The sequence below is a fragment of the Mobula hypostoma genome, chromosome 24 (genome assembly GCF_963921235.1).
Source record: "Mobula hypostoma chromosome 24, sMobHyp1.1, whole genome shotgun sequence".
Classification (NCBI taxonomy): domain Eukaryota; kingdom Metazoa; phylum Chordata; class Chondrichthyes; order Myliobatiformes; family Myliobatidae; genus Mobula; species Mobula hypostoma.
Genome location: NC_086120.1, coordinates 21,243,884 through 21,265,728, shown reverse-complemented (window position 1 = coordinate 21,265,728; position 21,845 = coordinate 21,243,884). Strand labels below are relative to the sequence as shown.

Here is a 21,845-nt window from a genome sequence, read left to right as displayed (position 1 = left end):
CCTCCCCCTCTCAAATCTCTTACTATCTCTTATTTCAGTTAGTCCTGACGAAGGGTCTCGGCCTGAAACGTCGACTGCTTCTTCCTATGGATGCTGCCTGGCCTGCTGCGTTCCACCAGCATTTTGTGTGTGTTGCTCAAATTGTGATGCCATTTTCAACCTAGCCCCTTTACTGTTCACCATACTCCTCTAATTCCCAGGCCTGTCCTTACCCCTCCACACTTTCTTCCTCTCCTGTCAGCTGTCTACATTTACAATCCCAATCACATTTTATTGGTCTTGCTAAATTATGGGAATCCAAACACAACTGTGATCAGTATCACCTAATGCACAATTTTATTCCAAGTCTAAAGCTGTGTAAACAACTCACCAAAAGTGGAATGCACTAAATTTTAATTTTAAAAAATCAAGGTATAAATTGAACAGTAATTCCAACAAGGCAACCTGAGAAGTCTTCACTCTGCAAGTTGGTTGGCGTTGACCATGGATGTTGCATCCTAGCTGTCCACTTGATATGCAAGCCAGGCTATTACGATGTGAAGAGCAAGCTGGTGCCCATGCAGCAGGCTCCCCCTCTCCACACAGCTGATGAATCTAAAGGAACAGCAGAGACTAATATAGTTTGGCATCAGCAATGTCACAAGAGTTGCCAGTCAGCATTGAACTCAATGTAGTACTGCCTTAGGGACCCCAGCTCTGGATTTTTCCTTGGGATTTATTCCCCAAGCCTTCCCCATGAGAGGGTACAGCCACCAGGCAGCAGAGGTTTGAGAGGAGAGTTTTTCTTCTCCAAGTGGCTGATGAGTCCCATCTGTCCAAAGTGACTGGTTTTAAGGCACCAGGAACCCATCTTTGCCTTTCTCCTATCAGTAGAAATGGTTCTGCTGGAGCGTTTAATGTCTTTGGGCCTGTACTCGCTAGAATTTATAAGAATAAGGGGGAATCTCATTGAAACCTATCGAATGTGTAAAGGCCTAGTTAGAGTGGATGCTTGCTATAGTGGGGCAGTCTGGGACTGAGGTCACACGGTAGAGGAATGTCCATTTAGATGGAGAAGAGGAGGAATTTCTTTTCTCAGAGGTGGTGAGTCTGTGGAATTTGTTGCCAACGGTAGTTGTGGAGGCCAGGTCATTGGGTGTATTTAGACAGAGTTTGATAGGTTGTTAATTAGTCAAGGACTGACAGGGGGAAGGCAGGAGATTAGATGGTAGGAGTGAAATTGGATGACCAGACTTGATGGGCTAAATGGCCTAGTTCTACTCATATGCCTTATAGTCCTGTATCAAAAATTCCATTTCTGCCACACTGGGCACCTACCAATACACTTATCAAAAGAACCGCTCTATGACAGATGCTGTAGCACTTGTCACAGACACACCTACAAAACAAGGACATTTATGGACATTTACGTCACAATGCTGTTTCTGGAATTCAAGACTACTGTCCCACAGGCCTTGGTGAACAAACTCCTACTCCTTGGTTTAAATACACCACTATGCAACTGGGTGTTGGACTTACTAACCAACAGCCCTCTGACAGTCAGGACGCACAACCGCTCCTCCCTCCCCATCCTCAACATGGAAGCCCTCCAGGGTGGTGTGCTGAGCTCATTGTTTGACATTCTGCTCACACATGACTGCACGGTCAAACACCTAGCAATCTCAACATCAAGTGATTTAATGCCAATGACTTGACAGTGGTGGGACTCATCACCAACAATGAGATGGTCTACAGAGGTGATGGAAGAGCTTGAGGGTTGATGCCAGGCAAATAACCTCTTCCTTAATGTCAATAAGACTAAGGAGGTAGTTAGTGGACTTCAGGAAAACTCACCCCACTACACCTCCTTTCACATAGGTGGCACAGCAGTGGAAACTGCAACCAATATCAAACTCCTAGAAAAACTAACTCAAATCAATATCTAGTGTGACCACCCTTTGTCTTTAAAACTGCACCAATTCTTTTAGGTACACTGCTGCGTAGTTTTATAAGAAATCTGTTTGGAGAACTTGCCACAGTTCTTCTGCAGACTTTGGCTGTCTTGTTTGCTTCTGTCTCACCAGGAAATCCCAGACAGCCTCAATGATGGAGGTCATCCCATTTGTTACAGAACTTCTTGTTCTTTTTTGCTGAAGATAGTTCTTTGTGACCTTGGCCATTCATTTGGGGTTATTCTCTTGCTGCCAAATGAAGTTGAGAATCATCAGACACTTCCTTGATGGATGAGAATCTGCTTGTACATCTCAGCATTGAGGATTCCTTTAATTTTGACCAGATCACTGACTCCATCTGCAGAAATGAAGCCCCAAACCTGCAGGGAACCTCCACTGTACTTTGCTGTAGCACCCTCCACCTCTTTTACAGAAAAAAAACTGTCTCCTGTTTGAGTGAAAAATTTCAAATTTCAACTCATGCTTCCAGAGCACTTGCTGTCATTGTTCAGCACTCCAGTCCTTGTACTTCAGTGCGTAGGTTCTTGGCTTTATTTCCACTTCAGAGGTACACCAATGTGTTGATCTAGTCTTTTATTGCTTTATGCTCTGTAGTAATTTTCTGAGATTTAGATACTTCATTTCATTATTTTGAAAGCATCTTTACTTTACAATTTTTTTTGCATGTGCCTGACTTCTGCATAGAACTGTATGCATATAAGCTATCTTATGTATTGATATACAAAACGCTGGTGGAATGCAGTAGGCCAGATAGCATCCATAATGCTGTCCATGGCTGCTGTCTGGCCTGCTGCGTTCCACCAGCATCTCGTGTGTGTTGCTTGAATTTCCAGCGGCTGCAGATTTCCTCTTGTTTATGTATTAATATTGTTTTTGTTCAAATCTTTATTTTTTGGCCCTTCATTGGATCCAGAGTAACAATTATTTCATTCTCTTTTACACTTGTATACAGGAAATACATTAAGCAATCTTGAATTTATTACTTTATTAAAAACAATATTTGCAAAAACATGTATGAATTTAAGCAACTAGTTCCCATTATCAAGTCATTGGACATCCAATATTTCACTTAAGTTGCAATTCTATATGGAAAAATTATGCTGTCAAAGATCTGAATATAGAACCCATAAGTTAAACACAGAACACAAAACTTAAATATCACTCCATATGGTTATACAGGCATTTGAGAGCTGATAAAAAGTTTTATTTCTCAACTATGTATTGGCAATTATGATTCCAAAAATTGTTGCTAGTCAAAACAATGTAAATAGTCATGAATAAAAAAAAACGTCCACTTTGAGTGACCTAACCAATATGGAGATTGTATCATCTACTTCTGAAGCGCAGTTCATCAATGCGCTTTCAGTTTGTATTAGGAGCAACAAGTTCCACTGGAAGGAGTGCAGGAACTTTTAACACAGGTTTTTTTTCCTTCGATAACTGTATCAAAACATTTTGGCATAATAGTTTTGAAGAATCAAGGATTTACAGAAGAACACTTTAAAGAAACCAGGAATCTGAAAAAGAGATGATGTACTTTAAGACACATGTCTAATACAAGTGGCTGAGAGACCAATAAGCACACAAATTCATCATGAACTATCTGCATAACGGGATTACAGGTACATTGATTTTTCATTATTTGTAATCCAAACTAAGCAAAATGCAGGGGTTACCACCCTATATGCCATGGACCCTTACCATTAACTGAGGAGTCCGTGGATCCCAGGTTGGGAACCCCCAAACTAAACATTCTCTACTCACCAAACTGTTCAGGACCTAAACTGCCAAAGAAGAACATCTTTCAATCACAGTTGTTTGTGGACTCTCTGCTGCCAGCCCTTCCTTAGACCCCAGTTCTTAACACAGATTTATATCAATGGCAGGGGTGAGGCAAGAATCAAATGAATCTATTGTTGACATTTAGGCACTTCCCAAAATGTGTATGAGTGAGAGTGAATGTTATACTTAAATCTTGTATTTTACAGCACCTTTAATATATGCAAGAGATTACCATAAGACATAGGAGCAGAATTAGGCCATTCAGCCCATTGAGCCTGCTCTGCCATTTCATTATGGCTGATCCATTTCCCTCTCAACCCCATTCCCCTGCCTTCTCTCTAAAACCTTTCACACCCTGACTAATCAAGAATCTATCAACCTCTGTCTTAAATGAACCCAGTGACCTGGCCTCTACAGCCACCTCCCCCACCAAAGGAAACATTCTCTTCACATCCACTCAATCTAGGCCTTTCAGCATTCAATAGGTTTCATGAGATTCCACCCCCTCCCCCCCATTCTTCTAAATTCCAGCAAGTACAGGCCCAGAGCCATCAAATGCTCCTCATATAATAAGCCTTTCACTCCCAGAATCATTCTTGTGAACCTCCTATGGACCCTTTCCCATGCCAGCACATCTTTTCTTCAATAAGGGGCCCAAAACGGTTCAAATCTAAGTATGGTCTGACCAATACCTTATAAAGCCTCAACATTACATCCTTGCTTTTATATTCTAGTCCTCTAAAAATGAAAGCTGACATTGCATTTTCCTTCCTTACCGCTGCAAGTTTACCTTTAGAGAATCCTGCACGAGGACTCAAGTCTCTCTGTACCTCTGATTTTTGGATTTTCTCACCATTTAGAAAACAGTCTATACCTTTACTCCTTCTACCAAAGTGCATGACCATGAACCTCCCTATTCAACTTGCCACTTTTTTGCCTATTCTCCCAATCTGCAGTATTCCTGCCTCTTCATCACTACCCACCCCTCCACCCATCTTTGTATTATCTGCAAACTTGGCCACAAAGCCATCAATCGGTCATCCAAATCCTTGACATACAACATGAAGAAACAGTCCAAACACAGGCCCCTATGGAATACCAATAGAAACCGCAGTCAATCTGAAAAGCATCCCTTCATTCCCACTCTTTGCCTCCTGCTAATCAGCCAATACTATATCCATGATAGTATCTTTACTGTAATACCCTAGGCTCTTATATTGTTTAGCAGCCTCATGTGTGGCATCTTTTCAAAGGCCCTTTTTAAAAAAAATTCAAAGTAAACAACATCCATCGATTCTCCTTTGTTTATCCTGCTTGTTATTTGTTCAATGAATTCCAACAAATTTGTTAGGCAAAATTTTCCCTTAAGGAAACCAAGCCGACTGTGGCCTGTTTTGCCATGTGCCTCCAAGAATCCTAAAACCACATCTTTAATAATGGACTCTAACATCTTCCCAACCATTGAGGTCAGGCTATCTGGCCTATATAATTTCCTTCCTTCTGCCTCCCTCCCTTCCTGAAGAGTGGAGTGACATTTGCAATTTCAAGTCCTCTGGAATCATGCCAGAATCTATTGATTCTTGAAACTTCATTATTAATGTCTTTCCAATCTCTTCAGCTACCTCTTTTAGAACCTGGGGTGTAGTGCATCAGATCCAGGTGACTTATCTACCTTCAGACTCTTCAGCTTCCCAAGCATCATCTCCTTAGCAATAGAAACTACACTCACCTCTGTCCCAACACTCACTTCCTGGCATACAGCTAGCGTCTTCAACATTGAAGGCCGACACAAAATATTTAAGTTCATCCACCATTTCTTTGCCCCCATTACATCCTCTTCACTGTCATTTTCAAGTAGTCCAATATCCACTCTTACCTCGTTTACTCTTTAGATACCTGAAAAATTTTAGGTATACTCTTTTATGTTATTGGCCAACTTACCTACATATTTCATCTTTTCTCTCATGGCTTTTTTAGTTGCCTTCTGTTGATTTTTAAAAAAATTTCTCAATCCTCAAACTTTCTACTTATCTTTGCTATATTATATGCATTCTCTTTTGCTTTAACATTGGCATTGAGTCCTCGTCAGTCACGGTTGCATCATTCCCCTTTAGAATACCTCATTATCTTTGGGATGTGTATATATCCAGCACCTTCCAAATTACTCCCAAAAACTCCAGCCATTATTCTGCTATTGACCCTGCTAGTGACCCCTTCCAACCACCTTTGGCCAGCTCCTTTCTCATGTCTCTGCCCAACATCCTGAAATTCGTGTCACTGAAATAATTCTTCCCCAATCATCCTCACAATGCCATCTAAAATCATTTATCAATCTCCCACCAGATTTCCTTGGCAGAACTGCAAGTCAAACCATCTTCTCCATGGGCAATAAATGCTGGCTTAGTTGGCGACACCCACATTACATAAATGGATTTAAAAATTGTCTAATATTTGCCTTCCACCATCAATCTGATTCATTTAACATGCCTCCACACTCATTACTGCTTTAAAATCTGCCATTGCATTATTTCTCCAGCAAATCCTCCAACGATTTCATGCTCTGTTCTCAAGAAATGCATTTCATAATTTGGGGATGCATGTATTTGGGATTAGAAGGTCACCTCCCAATCAAATTAAGAAATAGTTTTGTAAGTTTAGCTTCAGATAGTGGCCATGGATGGAGAGAAATTTGCTGAAAACAATTTGTAACATATCTCAAAAGCAATGTCTTCAGCACTCCACATACTTGACTGAAAGATTTCTGATCATCCAGGACTGAATGTTGGACTCAGGGGCAGTTAAGGCATTGAGTGAGTTACAAATAATCACCTTCAATGCAAGAATAGATCTATACAATGTTGTTGTTTTCTTGTAAACAGTGACAGTGATAAGGCCCAAGGATAGATATAAAAGGGTAGGGAAGAGTCTTTGTACAGTGGAGCCATGTGATTGCAATCCCAAGTGGCAAGTCAACAGATATGCCTGAAAGGAGAGTCATACAGCTACGTGTTAAAAGCTGCTGCTAAGTGCAATGTGGGCATAGTTATGAAAGATCACATTCCATCGTTGCTGCTGACTAGGGCAAAAAATTCTGGTTGATTATGTTCTCTTCCATCTTAGATAAGATGAAACTAATTATAATGGCCCACAGTGATTGGTCAGTTTAGTAGACCATGAATTGAATCCAAGAACCAAACCTTTCTGATCAGTCTGGCTCAGTAACTATGAATAAACTACATTTGTAAATGAATCATCGGAGAATACAATGATTGCTTTTTACTTGTTGACTGAGTAATAAAAGGAATACATTCCTGCTTACATGCCAACTTGTCAAGTATTGTGCAGTAAGATAATTATAATAACAGATTGAAAGAGGAAAAAGCATAAAATGAATTATGAACATGTCAGGCTATGACAAGGTCACTATCACTCTGGGCCAAGCAAGCTAATAAAAACATAATTAAACAGAAGTTTTTTGGAAAAAAAACACAGCTAAAACAGCAATCTTTTAACACAGTGAAATATTCCATCATGCTTCACAGCAGCATTAATGAACAAATTTTGATACTGAGCCACGTAGGAAGATGACCAAAAGCTTGGTAAAAGATTGGGTTTAGGCAGAGCCTTGAAAGAGAGGTAAAAGGGTTTATGGACGGATTTTCCATAGTATAGGTCTTAAGCAAATGAAATCATAGATGCAATGATACGAGACAGAGGTGCCACAACAACCACCTGTCTCTCAATGGCAGCAAGATCAAAGAGCTGATTATTGACATCAAGAGGAAGAAACTGGAGGCCCATGAGCCTCATCAGGGAAATAGAGGTTGAGAGGGTCAGCAACTTTAAATTCCTTCATGTTATCATTTCAGAGGATCTGTCATAGTATCACAAATAATACTATGAAGAATGCTCAGCAGTGCCTCCACTTCCTTGGAAGTTGTGAAGATTCAGTATGACATCTAAAAATTTTAATAAGCTTCTGTGTGGTGGAGAGTATATTGACTGGTTGTATCACAGCCTGGAATGAAAACACTAAAGCCCTTGAATGGAAAAAAAAAATCATAAAAAGTAGTGATACGGCTCAGTCCGTCATAGGTAAAGTCCTCCCCACCACTGAGCACATCAGCATCCATCAGAGGACACCCACCAAGGCCATGCTCTCTTCTCACTACTGCCATCAGTTAGCAGCGGACAAATCAATTCAAAGAGAGACAGCGCTTCGCACACGGAGAGAAGTTTTAAAAAAGGAGCGTTTCGCAGGGATTGGCTCATTAGTGGCAGACCAATCGATTCACGGTTCATTAACAGGAACAAGTAAAAGCAGGGTCAAACCAGAGCGGCCATTGTGCAAGTGAATAATGTTAAACGTTTAAAAAGGCCATTAATTAAATGGAAAAGAATAAAACTACAATGCAGCATTCCAGTCAATATATAAATAAATGAAATAGAATAGCAATAACAACGACAGCAAGTTATACTCGAGTAAACTACTTATGCCATTGCTCATGATCAGCAAATGAAAATGCCATTTTAATTTATCCTTGGTGGCAAATGATGTTCAATGTATTTGGAAAGCTGACATGGTAAATTGAGAGTGATAGTTAACACAGCAATTTAGAAAGGCAATACTGAAATCAAAGAATGACCAAATAAAATGGGAAAAGAGGAAATAAAACTGAGCAGCAGAATGGTGCTCTAAGATTAACTTTAAAAAATTGCTAAAGCAAGGCTGGGGGAATGGTTACCATGAAGCAATTTAACTGATGTTTTTAAAGGTACAAAACAAAAATTATAACCCAAAATAAAAATTCATGTTTGTACGTACATGGGTCCATAGCTCAGAAGATTTTTGTTCCTGCCAGGGAAATACTCTCAATGCAAAAAAGTCTCAAAATTAATACAACCAAGGCAATTCAGAGAATTGGCTAAACCTCTAGTTAATCTGGCTAAGACAAACTACGTGTAGTGATGCCAAGGCCAGAAACAGATGTATCTTGCCGATAAATGTCCCTTTGGAATGGGTGCTAAAGTGAGTGTCCAGCCTGATGAATTGAACATTAGCCTGAGTCTGATGGTTCAGGTGCAAAGCAGGATATACCCATGCTGTTTACACAAAGCATCACAGCTGTCTGGACCACACTGTTTGTTCCAAGTTGTTATTAGGCAATCTTCTACTAGGTTCGTAGCCCTGAGAACTTGGGTATAGCTGAGTGCAATTTAAGAGTTACATATATCAGTGCCAACAGCCTCTTGCAGTAAAAGAATTCTCCGAAAGCCAGTGAGGCCTTATCAACTCACCATTGGTCTTTGAAGAGGTAGTGAGCCCTTTGGTGAACCATTGTACCAAATATCTGAAGGTACGCCCATTTACTGTTGAATTGTGAGCTTCTAGATTTAGACCCAGCAATGATGAAGGATTGTCAACTTACTTAAAATTCAGCTGCAAGAACTGAGTAGACTGGATTTGTTTTCATTGGAGCAGAGAAGCCCAAGAGGGATCCTGAGTGGTTTATACACAATTATGAGGGACATACAGTGATTGTTGAAACAATTCGACTAAGCAAAAGGTGCCTATAACCAGTGGGAACAGGTTTAAGAGGTGGGAGATTTAGAAGAATATTCACTCAACAGGATGCTCGAAATCTGGAAAGAATTGCCTGAAGGAGACAGATACAGATACATTTAAGTAGTATCTAAATCGACAGAAGTTGGGGGACCAGATGACCAGCATGGATATGTTGGGCAGAAGGGTGTTTCACTGCTATAGGATTCCATGACTCCCAAGTCATGGAGTGAAGTGCAACTTGGAGGAGGTGATACAAAGAAAACCAAAATACTGAAGAAACTCAGGGGTTCAAACAACATCTGCAGGAAGTGGTGTTCCAACATACACGGTGACTTGTCCTTGGTGGTAGAGATCATGAGTTTAGGAAATGCTGTTGAAGTAGTCAGGAATATCTGTAGTGCTTCTTGGAGATGGCAAAACTACAGTCACACAGCTCCTAGGTCTATGGTCTATGGTCTAAATGGACAGTAATCCACCATATTCCTAATTTGTACCCTGCAGATAGATGAAAGCTTTTAAGGTATCAGGAGATGAGTCATATGTTAGAACAGAGGATCCCAATGGCCGGCCCACCCATTTGAGTTTCTGTTCAATGGTTCTACCCAACCCCCTTCCCCACCTACCTCCACCTTCCCAGAATGTCATAGGTGGAGCAGCAGCAATAGAAAGGGGTAGATAACTAGATTCTCTCTTGTTGGAGATGCTCACTGTCTGCAATTTTCCAAATTATGTTTTCTATATTTTACTGTGGACAGGCAAGAATTTACCATGACATAGGCACAGAGGGCAGGCATCACAGCATGAAAACTGGGATCCAAAGGGCCAATAGCAGGTCTAAAGTGCCACCATCAGCTTTGACTCAAATCTAATGCTGTAAATCAAGACTTCCATAGGGATTACCTGGTAAAGTCCCTGTACAAGTGCGGTGATGGGCAGCGCTGCCCCATTACGATCGCAAAATTTATTCCTGGGATTGTCTAAATTCTGTAACATACGATCATGAAAGCAATGCTACTGGATAAAACCTTTATTTGATTCTATAATCAAAATCACAGTAACAGCAATACTTACTAATGGATTAACTGGATCTGTGTAACTCCGTTGCTGATGATCCTATGCTGCTGTTGAATCGATGAGATGCAGAGTCTGAATACTAATTGGCATGGTGTCCCCATAGCCACCCTTAGATTTCATTAAGCCATATACATCATTTAACTGTCATAGAACAAAAAATGGTTTATTAATTAGATAAATCTACTATTTCAATGCTGCATTATCAGAACATTCTTATGAGTAATTTCTATTCTGATTATTCTTGGGGTATTTCTTACTTTCAGTTTAGTTTGTTCAACATCCAGTCATGTTATCAAAATATTGGGCCTCTACCACTAACTCCTTCAGAAGAAAGATCCAAGAATGGCCACTTCTGCAGCATTTGAGCAGAGAGCTAACCTGGCATTCTACAGTGCTGGAAGCTATCACTTTGCATTTAAGGAGTTACCAGGTTAAACCCACATACTTTAACTTAATTTAGGCACTAAGAGCAATTCTAGCTCAGCATGAAAAGATTTAGTTCCTCAAGATTGTTATGTAGAAGCTATTGTCAAAATATACACACTAGGTTAAAGTGGCATCTCCCCAATACTTAGTAATCAACATGCATTATCCCATTTATGAATATGACTGTATCCAACAGAATTCAGGAAAGTGTGTGTGAAGGAAAGGGAGGAAAAAGAAACAAAACTATTTTTGACAAGATGTCATTCTACACCTGCTGGTCTGGATTTTCACAGCTAGGTGGTGCCAGAATATAATCAAGGAACTTCAGAAAGATAAAGAATCAAAGGGTTCAGTTTCTAAAAATTCTCCTTTTCCTGTGCCCCAGGTCTTAAAATGGAGAGGAACTGGATCGCTGAGTCACAGAAACCATTAATAGGATGGTAGACATGGCCATAACGTCCAAAAGGAAATACAGATTTCTTCCTACATACACACAAGATACTGGAAATCCAGTGCAACGCACACAAAATGCTGGAGGAACTCAGGTTAGGCAGCATCTATGGAAATGAATGAACAAATTGACATTTCGAGCCGAGACCCTTCCTCAGTACTGGAAAGGAAGGGGGAAGATGCCAGAATAAGAAGGTGAAGGAGCACAAGCAAGATGATAGGTGAAACCAGATAGATAGGGGACAGAGGATGAAGAAAGAAGCTGGGAGATGTAAAAGACAAAGGGCTGGGGGAAAAAAAAAGGAATCTGATAGGAGGGGAGAGGACCATAGGAGAAAAGGAACACCAAGGGGAAAGTGATAGGCAGGTGAAGAAGAGGCAAGAGACCAGAGTGGAGAACTGAAGAAAAGGGAAGGGGGAGGGTAAAAAAAAATTACAAAAAGTTGGAGAAATCAATGTTCATGCCGACAGGTTGGAGGTTGCCTAGATGGAATACGAGGTGTTAGTCCTCCAACCTGAGAGTGGCCTCATTACGGCAGAAGAGGAGGCCATGGACCAACATGTTGGAACAGGAATGGGAAAGGAATTAAAATGGTTGGTCACCGAGAAATGCCGCTTTTTGCAGATGGAGCAGAGGTGCTCAACAAAGCTGTCCTCCAATCTACGATGGGTCTTACTGATACAAAGGAGGCTACATCAGGTGCACCAGCTACAGTATACGACCGCAACAGATTCGCAGGTGAAGTGTGTCTCTGCTGGAAGGACTGTTTGGGGCTCTGAAAAGAGGTGAGGGAGGAAGTGAATGGGCAAGTGCTGCTTGTAGGAATATGTGCCGGGGGGGGGGGCGGGAAACAAATAGTCAAGGGAATCACTGAGAAAATGGAGAGTTGAGGTGGGGGAGGCAAAGATGTATTTGATGGTAGATCCCATTGAAGATAGCGGAAGTTGCAGAGAATGGCATGTTGGATGGCGGAGGCTCATGGGGTGGTAGGAGAGGACAAGAGGAACTCTCCCTGTTAAGGCAGCAGGAAGATGGGGTGAGTGAAGATGTCCAGGAAATGGAGAGATGCAGGTGAGGGCAGCATAAATTCTGGAAGAAGGGAAACCCCATTCTTTAAAGGAGGGTGACATGTTCTGAGAAGGAAAACTCATCCTAGGAACAGATGTGACAGAGAAGGAACTGAAAACAAAGAATGGCATTTTTGCAGGAGACAGGGTGGGTAGAGGTACTGTATAGTCAAGATAGCCCTGTGAATCAGTAGGTTTATAAAAGATATCGGTAGACAATTTGTCTCAAAGATGGAGACAGGGAGATCGGAGAAGGAGATGTCAGAAATAAACAGAGTGAATTTAAGGGCAGGGTAGAAGTTGAAGGCAAAGTTGATGAAATTGACGTGAAGCAGCACAAATGCAGTCAATATAATGCAAAAAGAGTTGGGGAACATGGACTGTTCCACATAGCCAACAAAAATACAGGCATAGCTTGGGCCCGTGGCTGCACTGAGTTTGGAAAAAGTGAGAGGAGACAAAAAAAATTGTTGACGGTGAAGACTAGTTCCACCACTCTGAGGATAGTGGTGGTGGAGGGGAACTGGTTGGGTCTGTTAAGAAGCAGAGAGCTTTAAGGCCTTCTTGGTAGCAGATACAGTACATGGGTATAGGGATGCATCATCCATGGTGAAAATAAAGCAATCAGGACCAGGGAATTGAAAGGTGTTGAGGATATAAAGAGCATGTGAGGTGTTGCAGATGTAGGTGGGAAGGGACTGAACCAAAGAGAGTAAAATGGAGTCGAGGTATGCAGATACTAGTTCAGTGGGGTAGCAGCAGGCAGAAACAGTGCGCTGATCTGGACAGCCAGGTTTGTGGATCTTGAGTAGGAGGTAGAAACAAGCAGTGTGGGGTAAGGGAACTTTGAGGTTGGTGGCAGCTGATGAGAGATCTCCAGAGTTGATGAGGTTGGTAATGGTGCAGGACACAACTGGCTGATGGTCCCAAGTGAGGTCCTTTTCAAGGGGCAAGAAGCAAGTGGTGTCCGGGAGTTACCTCCTGGCCTCAGCAAAGTAGAGGTCAGTCCCCCACACTACAACTCATACCTATTCCCACATACCCATTTAGAAATTCAGTTAAATTCCTTTTAATGTTTTGTCTTTTGTATGCTGGTTGAAGCTCACCCAAGATTATCTGTGCCATGGCATGTAGTAGTTACCACTGCCGTCTCAGATACAGGGATCTCAGGTGCTCTCTGTTGTAGAGCACATTCTCCCTGTGGTTCCTGCTGGGTACTTTGGCTTTGTCCTACATCCAAAGTCTGGGTTGTAGGGGTTGAGTTAGAAGGGAGATTGGATAGGTTGCATCTGTTTCTTTTGGAGTATATGACCATAAGATATAGAAGCAGAATTAGGCCCATCAAGCCTGCTCCACCATTCAATCATGGTCGAGTTATTTTCCCCCTCAACCTTATTCTCCTGCTTTCTCACCCAGCTGCACTACCCTCTGGTTGAAGGAATCTCTCATTTGTTCTAAAGGGATGTCCTTCTATTCTGTAGATTTCAATGAGATCCTCCCCTCATTCTTCTAAACTCCAGTAAGTACAAGCCCAGAGCCACCAAATGTTCCTCATATGTTAACCATTTCATTCTTGGATTCATTCTTTTAATCCTCCTCTAGTCCCTCTCCAATGCCTGCACATTCTTCCTGCCCAAAACTGCTTACAGTATAATACTCCAAATGTATTCTGAGCAATGTCTTTTACAGATTCAGTATTACACCCTTGCTTTTATATTCTAGCCCTCTCAAAACAAATGCTGACATATTTGCCTTCTATACTACTGACTCAACCTCTGAGTTAACCTTTAGGGAATCCTGCACTGGGACTCAAGTTCCCTTGCACCTCATGTATGAATTTGTTCCCCATTTAGAAAATAGTCTATGCATTTATTCCTTCTACTAAGTGCATGACCATACACTTTCCAATCTGCCTGTAGCCAAGATGTGATATGATCACCTGCAAAATGGGGTCTCATATGCTAGACTGTTTATAGACTTCAGTTTGGCATTCAACACTATCATACTGCAGAAACTGTCTTCATTAGGTCTCAACACCTCCCTCTGCAGCTGGATACTGGACTTCTTAACAGTAAGGCCACAGTCAGTCTGTGTGTGCAGCAACATCTCTAGTCCCATTACACTGAGCACTGGCACTCCCAAGGCGCTGTATTCAGCCCGTCGCTGATGTATGACTGTACCGAAGGATCCAGCTCAAACCGTGTCATCAAGTTACTGATGACACAAGAGTGGTTGGCCTCATCAAGAATAATGATGAGACGGAGTAGAGAGGAAGTGAAGCGGCTGGTGGATTGGTGTGAGAAGAACAACTTAAGGATCTCTACCTGGTATGGAAGCAGTCAAGCTTCAGACCAGAAGTCCCTACAAAGGATTGAACAACTGAGAGGATCAAAGGGATTTCCCTACCATTCATTGGGGACATTTATCAGGAGCGCTGTATATACAGGGCCCTTCGTATTATTAAGGATCCCACCCATCCATTCAGCATCCTCTGACTTTGCACTATCAGGCAAGAGACTATAATGCATAAAAACAAGAACAGTCAGGATGAGAAACAGTTTCTTCCCCAGGCCATTAGGCTTCTGAACTCCCTGCCGCATCGATTCGAAGTGTCACTGGTTAATCCATTCTGCAGCTTGGAATATTTAATAATTAATGCACTTGGTTATTTATGTGTGATTGATTTGTAGATTTTATCCTTACCTTCATGAGTTACTGTGTGTTACGCGTACTACTGTGCTTTACACCCTGATTTGGAGAAAAGTTGTCTCCTTTCTATATACATGATATGGTTATTTACATCTATGCATGTATATAGTTAAATGACAATAAACTTTATTTGACTTGCTATGATAGAGGTTTATAAAATTATGAGAGGCATAGATATGGTAGATAGCCAAATCCAATCCCTACAACAGGAGTATCTAAAACTAGACGGCATTGATTTTAGGTGAGAGCTGCCAGTGGACGACAGAGCAGTAACAATACTTAAAAGGTATCTGGATGGGTTTCTGACTGGCATAACAGGATATGGAATTAATGCCAGAAAATGGAATTATTATAGACAGGCACAGTATTTGACACAGTAATTCAAAGGGCCTATTTCTATATGGTACAAGTCTATGACATACTAGTAAATTACACCAGTTAACCTTAAAGGCAAGTCAACTTTACCTTCGGTTAATGGGCATTTCTACCCATCTTACACAACAAGTGAAGTTCTTGGATTCTGTGGGCCGAAGGGACTGCTTCTTTGCTATGGTAGAATTCTGAGTAGAATTGTAAATCAATTAAGTGATCCTCTTGTAATCAGCAATAACAAATACTTAAAAACAAAAATTACTTTAGCTGTTGCTGCCTTCCTTTACAAGAAATTTCCAATCTTTGATGACAGAAGACCTGCACACATGTTAAAAAGATCACTATGACTGATCTCTTATGGCCTGTGAGATATTGGCTTGCTCATTCTCACACCATTGCAAAGCAGACAAAATTACAGTTGAAAAAATCTAGTAACCTTTCAAAATAGCTGAGAGAAACTTACAGAGTTAATTTGATTCCCTAACATATCTCCAGACCCCATGTGCGATGTATGAACAAAATTTGTTGGCTCTCCAATCATGCTTCTATCTATTCGCCGCCGCCTTTTCTGTAAAAACCAAAAGGTACAAATATTAGGGATGTGGTCCTACACTTTAATACACAGGCATGTCAGCAGTAAAGTGACATGACAGAAATAATAAATAATGTCTACTGCAGGTTCTTTAGAAATGCCTTGCCCCACAAAATTACAATTATCAATCAGTTTAGTCTGAGAAGAAAGAAAATGGAAGACAATAAATAAGCATCAGAATATTCACATGCTCCATATGGTTTCTCTCAACCTGGGCAATATAAATGCACTTTTAAGTACATCCTTGAATACAAAAAGTGGATGATCTCCCTGTTCTAATCTTCTGTGTCTTCTCTATAGAAGGCATATAAAAATTTTCCAAACAATCTAGTAGTATACTTCTGAACATTATGAAATCAATAAACTAAACTCTGGGATTAATTAATTTAAAAGCATACTTACGGGCCTTGGTTGTTCTGCAATGCAGCAGTTGAAACATAACCAGAATTCACTCATTCTTACACGATATCTTGCAATATTTGGCAAATCCAGAATCACTTGGCTATAACTACAGCCGCTAAAGAAACCAAGTGATGTGAATGTTACACGACACTCAGATTGTGCACACGTGGCCAGAGCCCAACAGTCAGGCAAACTCGTTATTGGTCTTTCATCTGAAGGTTTCTCCTCCCGATGCTGGAGCAAGTTTGTATTTCACCAGTCTTACTGTAACCAATATAAAAATGATAGAAACAATATCATTATTTGCATTAGTGAAACAATATGATGCTTAATTTCTGCGATTACCTATCTTGGCCCTGCATGATTAGACATCAATAGAATTCCAAATTTATTCCGCATTATTTAAATAGAAACTATAGTTCCCAGTTACTAAAGGAATTCACCTGGCCAGGATTCACTGCAGATAACATCACATCTACAACTACAATTCCAAGTTTCAAGAGCCACACTAGAGCTACAAATAGCAAACCAACTTGTGAAGAGCAGCTCACGATCTTGATCTAAATGACGAACCTATGATAATTAGAAAAAGGCGGCCCTTAACTCTGAGTGTCATTGGGACGCCGTCATGACGATTTTCTTTTTTAAGCAGGCTTTCTTATTTTTATGAGGCCGAGTTGCTAGCTCGACGCTCAACCCAGTGCGGATGGAAAGCATGCAAGGGAGCCGGCTGGATTCGTACTCGCTCCGAAGTCCAGCGTTGATGCCACTACGCCACCAGCTAGCTAACTTATGATAATGGCTGGTTCTAAAGAACACCAGCACAATCAAATCCCCAAAGTCGGTATCAAGAATCCTATTTTTGAAAGTGTTAGCATCTGCAGGAAACCAAATGTCCTCAAGAGACAGGCTGGAAGCAAACAATGGACCCAGCAATGAAATGCCATGCATAATGAACCCATATCCCAGAAGCAACAACTACGTTCTGGTCAGTAAATAGAAAAATCAGCAAAAAGGAATACAAAAAGCTATGGAAATCCAAAACTTAGGTCAGGAAGATAAAATATTGATCAGAAAAGTTTCAAATAATTCAAAAGAGTAAATAGAGTATTATTTTTAAATTCCTTCAAACCTCTCTGATGGACATCACTGCAGGAAAATCAGATGATTTGTAAGTACTATAATATGTTGCTCTCAGTCACTTAATAAACAAAGCAAAAACCCACCTAAAATACTGCACAGCCAACTCTTTCAAATGGTGTATCTTTTGGACAAGACACAAAGTACTGTTAGGCACTGAGATTTATCTCTGTCTGCAGTGTTCATGGGAAACTGGATTTTCCACTGACCAGTATTTTGGTAGCTTGCCCTATGACTCAGAAGTCTGCAGCATTTGTTACTGGCTTTACACTGTAGTCACTACCCAGTTAGTCAGACATTGCAGAACACTAAAGTAAATATCTTCCAGAAAATTCTGATTGTTGGACCAAATATTATAGAAAATTATCAACCCAGTACACAAGGGTGGAACGTTCACAATCCTTTCATAACTATTTGGTGACTACACAGAAGAGCCACAGTCCAGCTAATTCAGTCGCTGAATCAGGTCAGTTGCTTTGTGAAATTAGAGTAAGTTTCCTCTCCCTATAATTTGAGAAGCCAGTGTTCTGAACCATTTAAAATCAGATCAATTCTATGTACAGCAATATCAGCTGAATTCACAAGTAGGAATTTTTAGCTTTCAAAAGTTGTGCAAGTTTCATCTTAAAATTTTATCAAATCAAACACATTTGCTGGGATCCCACCTCAAATTTCTTAACTCAGATTTTCAGAGAACAAACTTCTTTAAAACAATATCCTACAGTAGCATCACCCATCTTTACTAAAATAATGCTGTAGATTTCAGATCAACCCATTTTATTGGGTTAACACCTCATTAGGTTAGTTATTCTTCATTATTTGGACATTGCCCTATAAACACAGAAATCCATTACAATAGGCACCCTACTACAGGCTCAATTAGCCCTCCCTTCTTAATACAGCAGAATCACTAGTTAGCAATGGGTCGTTTGAACCACAACACATCCACCTTCCCTGATTAACACTAAATCCATTCATATTGCAACCAAACCAAGGATTAGCTAATCCAGTTGACATGGTTCTGCTATGTGTTTGATAAACCCACTGAGTCATAGTGCAAGCTTTCCTAAATTTATGGAGTTGAGTAAATTGGGAAAGTCTGGTACATTAAAAAGGACTAAAGGCATTGGATGTATAAGCCAAGCAGACATTTGAATGTCTGTATCTTATGACATCTACCACATCAACATGTTTTATTGCATATTTGCTTGGATCCTAACCTCAGTTCATCAGGATTTCCACTTGTGCTGTACTTCACTGCTGTGAAAATAGAGTGTGCACTAAAGGAGATTTAATGCTTAGATTAAGGTAGCAAATTGCAGGAAATCTAAAAGTAAAAATTTTTGGCAAATACAAGGTAGCGTTATCAGTTTCTGAAAGTAATGACAAACTAACATCTGTGTAGTTCCTAATCACAATACCAAAACCTCTAAAGGCTCCGTAACTTTCCATCTCATTGCCTACATTCATCAAAAACTATTTGCACTTGTATAGTACTTTTAAAATAGCAAAATATATTAAGACAAGAATGGTCTGTGAGTAATGAACCAATTTATTTTTAAGTTACACGTGCACCAAGTTGCTTCAGTTATTTATTTGGCTGAGTAATTGAACTACAAAAGCAGGAGAGCGGTGAGAATTGCGTACATCAATTAACACGTGGAAACAGTAAAACTCATCTTAAGTAGCAACGGGAAATTTAAAATTATTATATCAGGACGAGAAACTTTAGGCAAAGTTCAGCTATAATTAAACGTAATTGTCTCTTACCTTTTCAAAAGTTTTCAAATTCACAAATATGGAAACATAATTATCACAATAATAGTTATCCGTGAATCGTATTGTACATCCTGTATGGACATTGCCGTTTATGTGTATGGGGTGTCCAGTAGAAGAGGCACCTCTGGTGAGAGAGAGGGCTTATCGTGTCCGTTCTGGAGCAGCTCACTCACCTTCCAGCCCCACCGGACACTCAGCTCTCACCTGTTGCTTCAAGTAGCTGTTTGCATGCCACACCCCGGTATACCGCTTCAACAGGCGGACTAAACCAGATGTCTGTCCTAGCATTTGAAGTCAGCTCCCGCAGTAGTGAGATCCAACGGGCAAAAAGGCGGTTCTACAACACTTCGTGAAGAGCAAAGGGCATGGCAAGGCACACAATTCGTGGTCATCTACTGCAACCAGGGAAGACCCCAGTTTGTGACAACGATCCATACCACTACATCCGGTCTTCCAAGGCGGAGAGTGGAGTTTCCAGAGTGCAACGGCTTTTCCACTTTAAAAAAAAACTCCCCCACTCAGGTTGCCTGTCATTGCTGGATACGAAGGACAACTAAGCCATTGGAACACAGTGTCTTAAGGAAAGGATTACACTGAATTCTTGTCAATTATCTATTGTATGGATTATTTCTGAATACATACCTAAAAGACTGAAACGAATACAAGTTTGTCACAGTGCAAACATCAATTTTCAACCGGCCGCAGCTATTTTATATCAAGGACTTACTTAAACAATGAATTCTACTCGGAAAAAATATGCAATAATTTTGTACATAACTTCAATCAATCTACAACAATTAAAACCACACAGATTTCCCACTGCAGAGAACCAAATATGACCAGGCAGGCAGAGCAGTCTGTCGTGCACTCTGCGCCCGTTGGACAATGGGTCGCCGCCACATTTGCATTGACGTCATCAAATGATGGACAGCTGTGGAAGGCGCGGTGGAGTTCCAATCCATCGGAGCGCGGCGACCTTCCTATTAACTTTAAATCATAGCAAAAAGAACAGAATAGCAGACGATTGCCGTTTCTTTCAAGGATGACAAACACAAATTAGCACCTTCGCCTGCCAGTGGAGAGCCAGCCCCAATCATTGGCCGCTCGATTTACCACCCTGTTGCCCTTAGCGCCCGCCTAGCTATGAACATTGACCAATTGTGACGCAACTATCGCCGTTCCCTTTGTTCTGAATGGTCCATTCCTTGTCAATCAACATCAACGGTTTTCCAGCCGGCCATCGCGGTATGTTAAACCAGCTGGATTTTAGGGATCCTCATGAACGGATCCTCACAGTATCTGAGAGGGAGGTACGAATCTCTGATCGCCATCGCTGTCTCATTAGGGTCCTAATGCTGTCTTGCCCTGAAGCATCCGATTCTCAGTGAACCCTAAGATCGCGTCAGGGGACCCGGATGATGTCATAAGAGAACATTAGGGGTCACTGATGCCCCTTCAGTATTATCTTAAAACTTGACTTCAGATTCCTCCACCAATAAACCAATACAGAAACACTGCAGAAATATACTATGCTGAAATCATCCAGAAAGCCCTTCACTCAAAATGCTAAGCACCTTGCATTTTTACCAATGAAATAAAATTAATTGCGTTTATACACCCTTTAAAATAAAGCACTGTTAAGCAAGCCTTGACAAATAAGAAATCACTTTCAACATTCAATATGTTTTAGGACTGATCTTACCTCATCTTTCCTCTTCCATCTCATTCAGATGCAGGGTCTCAACCTGAATATGGACACACACCTTTGCCTTCACAAATTCTGCTTGACCCACTGAGTTCTTCTAACATTCTATTCTTGCTCCAAATTTCAGCATCTACAGTTCCTTTTGTTGTTGTCCCTTTTATTACCATAAACAACAAGTCACAAGAATTCAAGAAGTGCAGAAGTAGGCCGCCATTCAATATGACCATAGGTGATCTATTTTGGCCTTAATCTCTCCTCTGGGTCAGATCCCTATATCCTTCAATTCTCTCATCTTTCAGAAATATATCTTGAATCCTTTAGTATCCATAAATCTATTAATTTGAGCCTTGAATATTGTGTGGTAAATTAAAGGAACCATTGCACACTGTTGAAAATGTGAAGTTGTTTATTTAAGTGCAATAATATAAAAGAATTTTATGTAGTACAGTACAGGAACAGGCCTTTTGGCCCACAGTATTGTGTTAAACTAATTTAACTAGTAATTAAATGCCTAACTAAACTAATCCCTCTGTTCCCTACACATTCATGTCCCTATCTAAGAGCCTTTTAAATGCCTCTATTGTATTTGCTTTCACCACCACCCTTGGCCACAACTTTCTATGTTAAAAAAAACTTACCCCACACATCCCATTTGAACCCCCCCCCCCCCACACACACACACACACACACATTAAATGCATGCTCTCAAGTATTGGACATTTCAATCCTGGGAAAAATACATCAACTATCCACTCAGATTTCTATCATGTTTCCCTTCTGTTCTGGCACTCCAGACAAAACAACCCAAGTTTGTATAAACTTTCCTTT

At 40.7% G+C, this 21,845-nt stretch overlaps 1 protein-coding gene across 5 annotated transcripts; it reads right to left on the bottom strand.

The window, feature by feature from the left end:
- On the bottom strand, positions 1 to 20,395 carry LOC134337232 (CDC42 small effector protein 2-like). Of its 5 annotated transcripts, none has more exons than XM_063032076.1 (5): positions 19,955 to 20,240; positions 16,394 to 16,657; positions 15,863 to 15,967; positions 10,372 to 10,515; positions 1 to 594 (listed from the first exon to the last, which is right to left on the bottom strand). In XM_063032076.1, exons 2-4 carry the CDS (start codon positions 16,445 to 16,447, stop codon positions 10,414 to 10,416), a joined length of 261 nt encoding a protein of 86 aa, XP_062888146.1. In that variant the 5' UTR covers positions 16,448 to 16,657; positions 19,955 to 20,240; the 3' UTR covers positions 1 to 594; positions 10,372 to 10,413. The 5 variants fall into 5 exon arrangements, with proteins under 5 accessions (XP_062888146.1, XP_062888145.1, XP_062888142.1 ...); XM_063032075.1 differs by lacking the exons at positions 1 to 594; positions 19,955 to 20,240 and adding exons at positions 2,827 to 3,469; positions 20,376 to 20,395; XM_063032072.1 differs by lacking the exon at positions 1 to 594 and adding an exon at positions 2,827 to 3,469 and having other exon boundaries at positions 19,955 to 20,229.
- Between the last annotated feature and the right edge of the window lie 1,450 nt (positions 20,396 to 21,845).

Excerpts from the sequence above, each read along its gene's own strand:
- LOC134337232 (XM_063032075.1), bottom strand. The coding sequence starts at position 16,447 with ATGAGTGAATTCTGGTTATGTTTCAACTGCTGCATTGCAGAACAACCA. Across the intron at positions 15,968-16,393 it reads TTGCAGAACAACCAAGGCCC|AAAAGGCGGCGGCGAATAGA; the intron begins GTAAGTATGCTT and ends TGGTTTTTACAG. Across the intron at positions 10,516-15,862 it reads TAGGGAATCAAATTAACTCT|TTAAATGATGTATATGGCTT; the intron begins GTAAGTTTCTCT and ends GTTCTATGACAG.